This window comes from Acanthopagrus latus, chromosome 18, assembly GCF_904848185.1.
Source record: "Acanthopagrus latus isolate v.2019 chromosome 18, fAcaLat1.1, whole genome shotgun sequence".
Classification (NCBI taxonomy): Eukaryota; Metazoa; Chordata; class Actinopteri; order Spariformes; family Sparidae; genus Acanthopagrus; species Acanthopagrus latus.
The window spans coordinates 20567322-20580631 of record NC_051056.1 but is presented as its reverse complement, the minus strand read 5'-3'; the positions used below and the strand labels follow the sequence as shown (position 1 = coordinate 20580631).

The 13310-nt window shown below is 42.5% G+C and overlaps 1 protein-coding gene across 6 annotated transcripts in view; it reads right to left on the bottom strand.

The window, feature by feature from the left end:
- LOC119007663 (protocadherin gamma-C5-like) overlaps positions 1-12124 on the bottom strand; it is a 261083-nt gene extending 248959 nt beyond the window's left edge. The window contains exon 1 of one of the 6 annotated variants that reach the window (XM_037077498.1): positions 9629-12124. In XM_037077498.1, coding sequence (XP_036933393.1) covers positions 9629-12013 — 2385 coding nt within the window. In that variant the 5' untranslated portion in view covers positions 12014-12124. Of the gene's footprint in view, positions 1-1722; positions 4168-5839; positions 8323-9628 lie in introns of those variants that run through there. The other 5 variants (XM_037077515.1, XM_037077502.1, XM_037077519.1 and 2 more) reach the window with 5 other exon arrangements.
- Between the last annotated feature and the right edge of the window lie 1186 nt (positions 12125-13310).

The following is a 13310-nucleotide window of genomic DNA, read 5'->3' as shown; positions in this document are numbered from 1 at the left end:
TAGTTTGTGGCAGACCTGCAAATGAGTCGTGTTTAGTCTGGTTCACACAATTTCAGCTCTGGCTCCAGATGCATATCATTGCTTCAGTCCACACATAATTTCATAAACGAGGGTACCACAAAGGAGGATAATGCATGAATGTATTGGAGAGATGAACAGAAGCTATGGTCTTAAAGTGGAATTTCAAAATGGGAACCACTGAATACTAGGCTTCAAATCTTAAAACAAGTCAATATGTGTTGTAATTACACTCTACTGTTTGCTGGTGGATAGACCTGAGAAACATGCAATCCCCTTGAAAACATACTGTAAGGTGATTGGCATGAAGATTAGCTGGAGTTTTTTTTTTACCAGTGCTGGATGGCTTTTGTTGTTTATGCTGTATGCTTCTACGTTGAATTTATTTTGTGATGGTTTACTTTGTAAAAAAGTGATATATGTGCCTTTCATTCATTTCCTACAATTATTATTCTACCTTGTTTTTTTTCTTGTGGTTGATTATGACTTTGGAAAACATAATTAAAATTTGCACAAGAAGTTTAGAGTTCTCAAAAAACATACAAAAACCTGTCCAGGGCTGCCTGAAATAATCTAAGGAACTAAGGCTCTTAGTCAGGACAATACAGCAACATGGATATGCTACAGCTAAGTGATTCAGCTAAAATAAAAAAGACTTAAGCTACATTAAGACTGTTTTGGTGAATTATTTCTTTGTCAAAATAATAATTTGGACTAACAAGCCATCAATAAATGCCAAAGAGATCAGAATAAGCATTTTGACATTCATTATTGGGACAATTTTCATATTTTGAGACAAAAATGTAATTACAAGATAAGTGCTTGCCTCTGAAACACTGAAAGAGTACATTCTGGCATGAAAGGCACAAAACGACTTGATGGAAGACAGTACTGAACCTTCTCTAGCAACATTGTCAAAAAGATACTTTAAGGCATTGTACTGTAAAAGTGGTACAACCTAGAGCTCTCATGAATGAAGACTGGGCAGCTGAACAGGGTCAGCGTAGTGAAACAACAATTGTACACCAAAGTTGTGCTTAATCATAATAAATCTAATTGAAAAAAAAAAAACCATGAAGATAAGGATGTTTGTGTGTACAGACAACAGTCTCCTATGAGCCAAGGAAAGTCGAGATGCAGAATCTCCCACACTGCCTACTGTACTGACATTGACAGTTACCTTCAAAAAGCCATTCAAGACCACTACAACAACATTCATGTCATCATCTGTCACCCTAAAGTTTCTCTGAGTTATTATTATTAGGACAATTACTATATGATAACAACAGATCTTGTGAGTCAAATTTACTGGAACATGGTGTAACCTTTTGGTATGCTATAGTAAAAAAGCATAAGGACACTAGTTTTGCAAAACTATATGTCCAAATACTGACTGTAAAACTTCACACTAGACAGTCAAGTCCCTACTGTCACAGTTCCCTCCTTGAAATGCTGCAGGGTGGTTGAGAGTGCCAGAGTATCCATTTGACTGCTATTTTGACCAAAAAAGAACATAGAATAGATGCTGAGTGAAAAGAATAATGCAAGACATGAATTCTACATCAAATGATAAGATTGTTAGACCTCTCACAGGCCCAACAACTTCATTTGAAGTGAATATCTTAGAGACATTCCTATGGGTAACCCTGTTAAAAAGGACGAAAATGGTTAGAATGAATGTTCAAGATAAGAAATAATTCCTACCTCTGGAGACCCATCTGACACTCCAAATACATCTGTAAAGTCTGACGGACTTTTTCTCAGAGTCTGGTCAGCAGGCAGTGTGTTGTCATTGTAAGATGTCACAAACTTAAAGTCGCTGGTTCTAGATCCTGTTGTCAGATATGCGTCATAGTTGTAAGCGCTGCGTAAAGTTCCTGTGCCGTCAACATCTGCGTAATTAGGAGGGAGATAAGCGCTGGGGATGGCGACTGCTCCATCAAACAACAGTCTGGGCTTTCTCCTGCGACAAAACCTCACACCCAGGATGATGATGATGAAGGTCAAGAAAAAGGTGGACACAGACACCAGCGCGATGATCAGATAAGAGGTCAGTTTGGAATTCTTCTCATCATAAGAAATGTCCTTCAGTTCTGGCACCTCAGCCAAGTTATCAGAAATAAGTAAATACATGGAACAGGTGGCAGACAGAGAGGGCTGTCCGTTATCTTTCACTGCCACAATAAGGTTCTGTTTCATGCTGTCAGATTCAGAAATGTCCCGCTGTGTCCTGATCTCTCCGCTGTGGACACCGATAGTGAAAAGTCCCGGATCGGTGGATTTCACTATTTCATAGGACAGCCAGGCGTTCTGTCCGGAGTCCGCGTCCACCGCGATCACTTTGGACACCAGAGAGCCTCCGTGTGCAGCTTTGGGGACCAGCTCGGTCATGAAGGAGTTGCCCTCCGGGGCGGGGTACAGTATCTGAGGAGAGTTGTCGTTCACATCCGATACGAACACACTGACGGTCACGTTGCTGCTGAGAGGAGGAGAACCGTTGTCTCTGGCCATCACCTGCACTTTAAAACTCCTCAACTGCTCATAGTCAAACGACCTCACAGCGTGGATCACCCCCGTGTCTCCGTTAACAGACACATAGGAGGACACCGGGGCACCGTTCACCTCACCGGGTAACACAGAATAAATCACTGTACCGTTTTGTCTCCAGTCGGGGTCTCGAGCAGTAACGGAACATAAAGTGGAGCCGGGTTTGTTATTTTCACTCACATATGCGCTGTACGACTGGTCCTCAAACACAGGTGGGTTGTCGTTGATGTCTGCTACAGATAACTGAACACTTTTAGAGGAGGACAGAGGTGGAGAGCCCTCGTCAGTGGCAGTGATTGTGATGTTGTAATCAGACACTAGTTCACGGTCCAGTTGTCCTGTGGTCACCAGAGAATAATAGTTTTTAATAGAAGGAACCAACTTAAAAGGGGCTCCTTGCTGAATGGAGCAGCGGACCTGTCCGTTACTCTCTGAGTCTCTGTCCTGCACGTTAATGATGCCCACCTCTGTACCAGGTGACACGTTCTCAGGTATGGGGTTAGTCAGGGATTTCAGGTGTATAACTGGAGCATTATCATTTTTATCAGTAACATCTATAATAACTTTGGCATAAGAAGTTAGCCCCAAACCGTCTTTAGCTTGAACTCTCATTTCAAAAGAACTACTTTCTTCAAAGTCAATCATACCCGTTACTCTGATTTCTCCCATTTTAGGATCAATAGAGAAAATATTTACATCGTCGTCAGACACGTGTCCAAAGTCATATGTCACGTCACCATTCACTCCTTCGTCTGCATCTGTAGCACTTACTGTAACCACCACAGTTTCAAGAGGCGAGTTTTCAGGTAGACTGGCTTTATAAACGGCCTGGCTGAACACTGGGGCGTTATCATTAGCATCCAGCACAGTGATGTGTATCATTACAGTGCCCGACCTCTGAGGAGAGCCACCATCAATAGCTGTTAAAGGCAAATCAATCTCTTGTTGTGTCTCTCGATCGAGTTTGTTTTCTAGAACCAATTCAACTTTGCTAGCATCATTCGTTAGAATAAAATGTTCATTCTTCTGCAGGCTGTACCTCTGAACAGAATTTTGTCCGATATCGGCGTCATGTGCTTCCTCGATTAGGAAACGAGTGCCCTTTTCTGCGGACTCGTGTATTTCCATTCTGAGTGAATCTCTTTTGAATTGTGGAGAGTTGTCATTGATATCTTGAACGTGTAAATTTATACGATGTAATTCTAACGGATTCTCCAGTACAAGCTCCAGGCCAAAAACGCAAGATGGTTTTGTGCCACAAAGAGTCTCTCTGTCAAGACGCTTAGCGACACTTAGATCCCCGTTTTTCAAATTAATAACACAAAATTGTTCGTTATCCCCGTCGGAATCAATGCGGGCCTTGCGAGTTGACAGCGTAGATATATCCAGACCAAGATCTTTGGCTATATTTCCAATGATTGTTCCTGGTTTCGCCTCCTCTGGGGTAGAATAGCTCACCTCGGCACATACGAATTGCAGCCCGAGCAAACAGACGACAAAGCGGGTTACCAGGCCAGGGTTTGAAAATCCTTTGCGTTCCATTTTTGAAAATGACAAGTATCCACAGTGAGAGGAAGATATCGTAAAATATGTTTAGCTCGACAAGCGAATATGTGTGAGATGCATTACATCAGCATGATCCAAAGACAGAAATTAGCAACACGATCCCACAGCTCGTTTCATATAACTGGATACACAACGTTTAGGAACAATGGGTGGAGACGTTGCGCTACACAGCGTTGCAATGGTTCCTAGTAAACTGGTAGACAGCGACACAATGTGTTCATTTAAGAGAGAGCATGTGATAACATAAGTATGTGGCTGTCAGGTGAATGGCTTGTTATCAAAATATCCCCATATAAATATGAAGAGCAGAAGGTGACACCCCCGCAGATTAAAGGGAAGAAACGTTTACTCAAACTAAATCATTGTTATATCGCCACAGTTGTCGATATGATCAAACAGTGTGTGTAGTTGAATGCATTTTTGTTTAATTTTAAAAGACCTAACAGTTAGAGCAGCAAGCGTGTTGCACTGATTGACAAACACAATTGTTTCATTAAGGAAAGATGAATTGAAGTGTTAAGATTTACTTTAGATATATTAAAGTTGTTTTTCCTGTTTTCATTGTGGCTTCTATGCTTTTAAAAAGTAAACTATTTGGAGGCAGCATACACAGACTTGCTTTAAAACTATTTTGAGTGCGCCCACTATGTACCCTTTCAGCACCATGGACAGAGCTTAATCGGCAACATAAGGCGGACCACAAACGTCAGCTTTGAAGAACACCTTCAGAAAAACTCACTGTTGCCTGAAACAAAAATGGGTTGTAGCTTCATTAGCTTGCAACGTACATGCTATTCTGTTAAATCAATAGCATCTCCAAATAAAGACATGCAAAGAGTCATTCCGTCACTCTTCCCGAGAACCGACAGACTGGAGTTGTAAGCTAAGGATAATGTACTTTTACTGAGGTCGCATCTGCCTGATATCGAGCACAAGCCCCCCCCAACCTCGAAAAAAGAAAAAAGAAAAAAGAAAAAAAAAACATAATCATAAACGCGTTACACAGTATCACTTAACGAGACTACTGGAGTGGTATCATTGTGTTGGCTATTACCGAGTCTGTACGCGTCCTATATCATAACACGTCTTTTTGCAACAATTACTTTTATATGTATATGTTTACCTTGCATTGCTACTACGTGTGAACGTTAAACAGAACTGGCAAAACTGGAAATAAACAATCAAATAGGTGGATGTTACCAAAAAGGAGCTATAGAAGTAAATACTTTTTTGAACTAAATGACCTGAACTGACTTATGTTTTCCCCCCAATCCAGCTCATTTACATGTTTACATTAGGAAAAAACGCAATAAAACACATTACACTGTAAGGCATACTTCAACTTCAAGACAAGAAATACCTCAGACATTGTTAATGATTGTTTCACAAAGATGGCAAGACTGATGCCCTGTATTACAATGCACGAGATTCCCAACTGTACACATCTGAATCTGGGTGTGTTGGCACACGTACCCTGCGAAAATTTAAACATTCTGACAAATAAAACAAACATTGCTTTAGAAGAGTTGTAAATGATGTGTCCATAATAAGAGCATTTAATTAAATAATTAACATTTAAAAAATCGAGGAGCTGGTCAACTGTATGGACCAACGGATAGCATAATTTTTCATCATAATAATTAATTGATTGTATCCTCTGAAGTGCAAGGTGAAGTAAATATCGAAACTATAACTCTGAAATATTTACCTGGGGGGAATTGTCAGAGTCGCCAAAAGCCTCAAGAAAGTCTGTCGGACTTTTCCTCAGAGTCTGGTCAGCAGGCAGTGTGTTGTCATTGTAAGATGTCACAAACTTAAAGTCGCTGGTTCTAGATCCTGTTGTCAGATATGCGTCATAATTGTAAGCGCTGCGTAAAGTTCCTGTGCCGTCAACATCTGCGTAATTAGGAGGGAGATAAGCGCTGGGGATGGCGACTGCTCCATCAAACAACAGTCTGGGCTTTCTCCTGCGACAAAACCTCACACCCAGGATGATGATGATGAAGGTCAGGAAAAAGGTGGACACAGACACCAGCGCGATGATCAGATAAGAGGTCAGTTTGGAATTCTTCTCATCATAAGAAATGTCCTTCAGTTCTGGCACCTCAGCCAAGTTATCAGAAATAAGTAAATACATGGAACAGGTGGCAGACAGAGAGGGCTGTCCGTTATCTTTCACTGCCACAATAAGGTTCTGTTTCATGCTGTCAGATTCAGAAATGTCCCGCTGTGTCCTGATCTCTCCGCTGTGGACACCGATAGTGAAAAGTCCCGGATCGGTGGATTTCACTATTTCATAGGACAGCCAGGCGTTCTGTCCGGAGTCCGCGTCCACCGCGATCACTTTGGACACCAGAGAGCCTCCGTGTGCAGCTTTGGGGACCAGCTCGGTCATGAAGGAGTTGCCCTCCGGGGCGGGGTACAGTATCTGAGGAGAGTTGTCGTTCACATCCGATACGAACACACTGACGGTCACGTTGCTGCTGAGAGGAGGAGAACCGTTGTCTCTGGCCATCACCTGCACTTTAAAACTCCTCAACTGCTCATAGTCAAACGACCTCACAGCGTGGATCACCCCCGTGTCTCCGTTAACAGACACATAGGAGGACACCGGGGCACCGTTCACCTCACCGGGTAACACAGAATAAATCACTGTGCCGTTTTGTCTCCAGTCGGGGTCTCGAGCAGTAACGGAACATAAAGTGGAGCCGGGTTTGTTATTTTCACTCACATATGCGCTGTACGACTGGTCCTCAAACACAGGTGGGTTGTCGTTGATGTCTGCTACAGATAACTGAACACTTTTAGAGGAGGACAGAGGTGGAGAGCCCTCGTCAGTGGCAGTGATTGTGATGTTGTAATCAGACACTAGTTCACGGTCCAGTTGTCCTGTGGTCACCAGAGAATAATAGTTTTTAATAGAAGGAACCAACTTAAAAGGGGCTCCTTGCTGAATGGAGCAGCGGACCTGTCCGTTACTCTCTGAGTCTCTGTCCTGCACGTTAATGATGCCCACCTCTGTACCAGGTGACACGTTCTCAGGTATGGGGTTAGTCAGGGATTTCAGGTATATCACTGGTGCATTATCATTCTTATCCGTAACGTCAATTATAATTTTCGCATAAGAAGTTAGCCCTAAACCATCTTTAGCTTCCACCCTCATGTCAAAAGAACTACCTTCCTCAAAGTCAATCACTCCAGTTACTCTGATTTCTCCCGTTTTAGGATCAATAGAGAAAACATTTACATCGTCATCAGACACGTGGCCAAAGTCATACGTCACATCTCCATTCACTCCTTCATCTGCATCAGTAGCACTAACAGTAATCACTACAGTATCTGGGGGAGAGTTTTCCGGCAGACTGGCTTTATAAACGGCCTGGCTGAACACTGGGGCGTTATCATTAGCATCCAGCACAGTGACGTGTATGACTACAGTACCTGATCTCTGAGGAGAGCCACCATCTAGAGCTGTGAGGAGCAGATTAATCTCCTTTTGTTTCTCTCGATCAAGTGTATTCTCCAGGACGAGTTCGACCTTGTTGCTGTCAACCGCGAGAATAAAGTTGTCATTCCTCTGTAGGTTGTACCTCTGAACAGCATTTTGACCTATATCTGCGTCATGGGCCTCCTCAATAGAGAAGCGGTTACCCTTGTCTGCTGACTCCCTTATTTCCATTTCAATCAAATTCTTCCTGAATTTTGGTGAGTTGTCGTTAACATCTTGAATATGAAGACTCAGTCGATGAAGCTCCAAAGGATTTTCTAACACCAGATCTACTTTCACGACACACGATGGTTTTTTGCCACAAAGGCTTTCTCTGTCCATTCTGTCTGATGTGATCAAATCTCCGGTGCTCAGATTAATGTCACAGTAACGCTTTTGAGTCCCCTCGAAATCAACACGGACCTTTCGGGAAGACAAGGTCCTCAGATCAAGTCCAAGATCTTTGGCTATATTTCCAATAACAGATCCGCGTTTCATCTCTTCTGGAACAGAATAACTCAGGTCGCCATTAACGAGCTGCAGAGCTACAAAAAAGGAGATGAAGGCGAGGATCGGACGAAGCGTTGAAAATCCTTTGTCTCCCATCCTGACACAAAACTGCCTCCTCAGCTTGTGGAAATTATTCTCTCCAGTGCAGAGACATAAAAGTAGTCCAAAAACGCGCAATAATCCAATTCAACACCAGTGTTTACGATAAAACACGGTCAGAAATGTAAGCTTTTCTTCAGTGGAACATCTGCTGCTGATATTTATGTAGAAGTAGTGGGTGGAGTGGTGGGTGCCTATTTTCTGTCAGCCAACAGCGACACCATGAGTACTTTGTTTTATCTTCACGCTGGTATCTAATACTTATTCTGTCACAGAGTGTGAAAAAAATTACATAATGGTGACACACGTTTAAATCAACTGTTCATGTGGGGCCAGTCCTTCGTCGAAAAACACGAAGGAGTTATATTGCTGGAGTACTCGAAAACAATGATTGTAACTAACACAAGAATTTGTGATGTGAGGCGGCTGTATATCGCTCCATTATTTAAATGTAGACAATATGAATGAGGAGAAAAATAAATATCCGGCTGCATTCGTGCCTGGGCTGCCGAGGAGAACTTCAGCACCATGGACAGAACACTTTGGATCGCACAAGGCTGACAGCAAAAAGAAATTGAACATTTAGTGGGTCTTTTCATCAGTGATCTTTGACTCAACTAATGACAGAGACAGCGTCACAAAATTAAATAACTGACTTTTCTTACACCTGAAACCACAGCCACAGTTTGGCTGACGTAGACAATGGAAAATGTTTTCACCAGTCGCAGATAACTGATACTCGATGACACATGCTGTAAAAAGTCAAATTGGGACTCATGACAAACTGCGCAAAACGCTTGTATTAAAAAAAGATAATACTATGCCAGCTCCATTCATAAAAATGCTCTACAATGTGTATCAGCGGGAAATTCAGGTTCTCTGCCGACAGCGACCAGGAGAAACAAACTCCTTTATCACAAGTAATTTTGTTTTACTAAATAGTGATCTTATCTAATTCAAATTAATCCACCAAAAGCAGCTCAATAAAAGCAAGGACCTGAACTATCAAGACCGTATTTTGCAACTGAATCATATTCAAAGAGTACCCTTCTGAAGGAAGGAGTGACAGCGTTGATATATATTTGTAGACAACTCCTGGAGAAAGTAAAGTAAGGAGGGCAACAAACAAGAAAACTAGTAAGGAGTCACGTGGTACTGAGGTAATGATGGAAAAGAATATATAAATGCCTTCATTTACTGACGCCATTTACGAGGCAGGCAGTCCCCAGAAAGACGAATGTCTCCCTCAATTATGCAAAATCTTGTCTTTAAATACCCAAAAAATAATGATAATAATTTCAAGTTTAAAGATGGTAACACATGCTGCACCCAAAAAAGAAAAGGATTCAATAAACAAACAATAATGAATTATAACCAGTAATTACTTGTAACAGGCCCTACCTCTACAGAAGTCTCTAAATCGTCGAATGGATCCACGAAGTCTGACGGACTTTTCCTCAGAGTCTGGTCAGCAGGCAGTGTGTTGTCATTGTAAGATGTCACAAACTTAAAGTCGCTGGTTCTAGATCCTGTTGTCAGATATGCGTCATAGTTGTAGGCGCTGCGTAAAGTTCCTGTGCCGTCAACATCTGCGTAATTAGGGGGGAGATAAGCGCTGGGGATGGCGACTGCTCCATCAAACAACAGTCTGGGCTTTCTCCTGCGACAAAACCTCACACCCAGGATGATGATGATGAAGGTCAGGAAAAAGGTGGACACAGACACCAGCGCGATGATCAGATAAGAGGTCAGTTTGGAATTCTTCTCATCATAAGAAATGTCCTTCAGTTCTGGCACCTCAGCCAAGTTATCAGAAATAAGTAAATACATGGAACAGGTGGCAGACAGAGAGGGCTGTCCGTTATCTTTCACTGCCACAATAAGGTTCTGTTTCATGCTGTCAGATTCAGAAATGTCCCGCTGTGTCCTGATCTCTCCGCTGTGGACACCGATAGTGAAAAGTCCCGGATCGGTGGATTTCACTATTTCATAGGACAGCCAGGCGTTCTGTCCGGAGTCCGCGTCCACCGCGATCACTTTGGACACCAGAGAGCCTCCGTGTGCAGCTTTGGGGACCAGCTCGGTCATGAAGGAGTTGCCCTCCGGGGCGGGGTACAGTATCTGAGGAGAGTTGTCGTTCACATCCGATACGAACACACTGACGGTCACGTTGCTGCTGAGAGGAGGAGAACCGTTGTCTCTGGCCATCACCTGCACTTTAAAACTCCTCAACTGTTCATAATCAAACGACCTCACAGCGTGGATCACCCCCGTGTCTCCGTTAACAGACACATAGGAGGACACCGGGGCACCGTTCACCTCACCGGGTAACACAGAATAAATCACTGTGCCGTTTTGTCTCCAGTCGGGGTCTCGAGCAGTAACGGAACATAAAGTGGAGCCGGGTTTGTTATTTTCACTCACATATGCGCTGTACGACTGGTCCTCAAACACAGGTGGGTTGTCGTTGATGTCTGCTACAGATAACTGAACACTTTTAGAGGAGGACAGAGGTGGAGAGCCCTCGTCAGTGGCAGTGATTGTGATGTTGTAATCAGACACTAGCTCACGGTCCAGTTGTCCTGTGGTCACCAGAGAATAATAGTTTTTAATAGAAGGAACCAACTTAAAAGGGGCTCCTTGCTGAATGGAGCAGCGGACCTGTCCGTTACTCTCTGAGTCTCTGTCCTGCACGTTAATGATGCCCACCTCTGTACCAGGTGACACGTTCTCAGGTATGGGGTTAGTCAGTGACTTCAGGTATATCACTGGAGCATTATCATTCTCATCAGTAACATCTATTATAACTTTGGCATAAGAAGTAAGTCCTAAACCATCCTCAGCTTCCACCCTTATTTCAAAAGAGCCGCCTTCTTCAAAGTCAATCACTCCAGTTACTCTGATTTCTCCCGTTTTAGGATCAATAGAGAAAACATTTACATCGTCATCAGACACGTGACCAAAGTCATACGTCACATCTCCATTCACTCCTTCATCTGCATCTGTAGCACTAACAGTAATCACTATGGTATCTGGAGGAGAGTTTTCATGCAGACTGGCTTTATAAACGGCCTGGCTGAACACTGGGGCGTTATCATTAGCATCCAGCACAGTGACGTGTATGACTACAGTACCTGATCTCTGAGGAGAGCCTCCATCTAGAGCTGTGAGGAGCAGATTAATATCTGCTTGTTTTTCTCGATCTAGTTTGTTCTCCAGTACGAGTTCAACTCTGTTGCTGTCAACTGATAAAATAAAATGGTCGTTTTTCTGTAGGTTGTACCTCTGAACAGCATTTTGACCGATATCTGCGTCATGGGCCTCCTGTATAGAGAAGCGGTTACCCTTTTCAGCTGACTCACTTATTTCCATTTCAATCAAATTCTTCTTGAATTTTGGTGAGTTGTCGTTAACATCTTGAATATGAAGACTCAGTCGATGAAGCTCCAAAGGATTTTCCAACACCAGATCTACTTTAACAACACACGATGGTTTTTTGCCACAAAGGCTTTCTCTGTCCATTCTCTCCGATGTGATCAAATCTCCGGTGCTCAGATTAATGTCACAGTAACGCTTTTGAGTCCCCTCGAAATCCACACGGACCTTTCGAGAAGATACGGTCCTCAGATCGAGCCCAAGATCTTTGGCTATATTTCCAATAACAGACCCGTGTTTCATCTCTTCTGGAATAGAATAACTCAGGTCGCCATTAACGAGCTGCAGCGCTACAATAAATAAAGCGAAGCAGAAGATCGTTGGAAGCGCCGACAATCCTTTGTCTCCCATCCTCGGAAAAGAAACACGTCCACGACTTACGCAGAAAACCGTATTTATCCAAAAATCTAATTCCAAAACTGATTTAAAAATCCAAGAATTTACGACATTGGACACAAAGGAAAAAAGCCGTTGAATGAACGGCGTCTTCTGAGATATTACAACCGATTTGAATGCAGTAGCAGTGGGTGGAGATGTCAGCGATACTTTTGTGCTGGCCTACAGCGGCACCATGAGTCACTTTTCAGTCTTTGCATCTGCATGAAACCCTCTCCACAAAGTCTAAACGCACTCTATGTTCACCCACTCTCACTGTGTGCCACATGTAAAATAGACATTATAATCAAATATGTAATGTTTCCATATAAATATTCACCTTGAAAAGGGTACCTGGTAACGCATAATAGAAAATGCCCATTTTATAAAAACTTTTTTATCTGGAGTCATTTTAAACACCAAACGAGTATCTAACTACAAAGAGCCAAATCAAAATCTTGATAATGCTGTCCCATACAAAATTTCCAGGGCAGAACTTGCTTATTGAGCAGATCGTATACACCATACATGATGTGAAAGCTTTTGATGCTAATAATCATGGATTGAAATGAAAAGAAAATAATGTTGCAGTAGCAATAGTTGTTTCAGAACCATGGACAGAGACAAAATGGCATAGGAGGGCTTGCACTACAAAAATAAACTCTTTCTTCTGAGCTTTCATTTTGGTCCCCCAAGTCATAGAATATTAACTGGCACCTGATTTGTTTGGATATATAATTCTGAGATAATAATCATAATTATACTGAAAACTGACTTCTAAAAATGCTTGGGACTGGATTTGTCACAGATACATACAGCTCCATCAGAACTCCCAGGTAAAGTTAGTATGACAAGTAGAAGAAATTATAAAAGTTAAACTATACAGAAAATACGAAATAAAAACAGATAAGAAACACTTCACAAAAAGGCCATGTTGTTAAAGCCAGGTGTCAATAAAGGAACATCTTATCTTATCAGTACCCTTAATGCACTCTGCCAATCACAGAATTCTGTCCTGAGAGGAGCTGTTCCCATACGTGGTGGTTAAGCTCCCCATCAGGATGCACCAAAAAGCAGATTAGAAAGATAGCAGGACTTCATGTAAAACCTTAAATTTCCCTCGCTGTGAGGTGATGGGAGCGTGGTCTTTTGCTGTCACAGTGTCAATATCTGTAGTCTATGTTAAGTCCCCCTAACATGGGCCAGAGGGAGGTTAAAGATGGGTCTGAACACTGATGCAAAATGTCCATACAGGAATCTGCCTGGGGAAGTC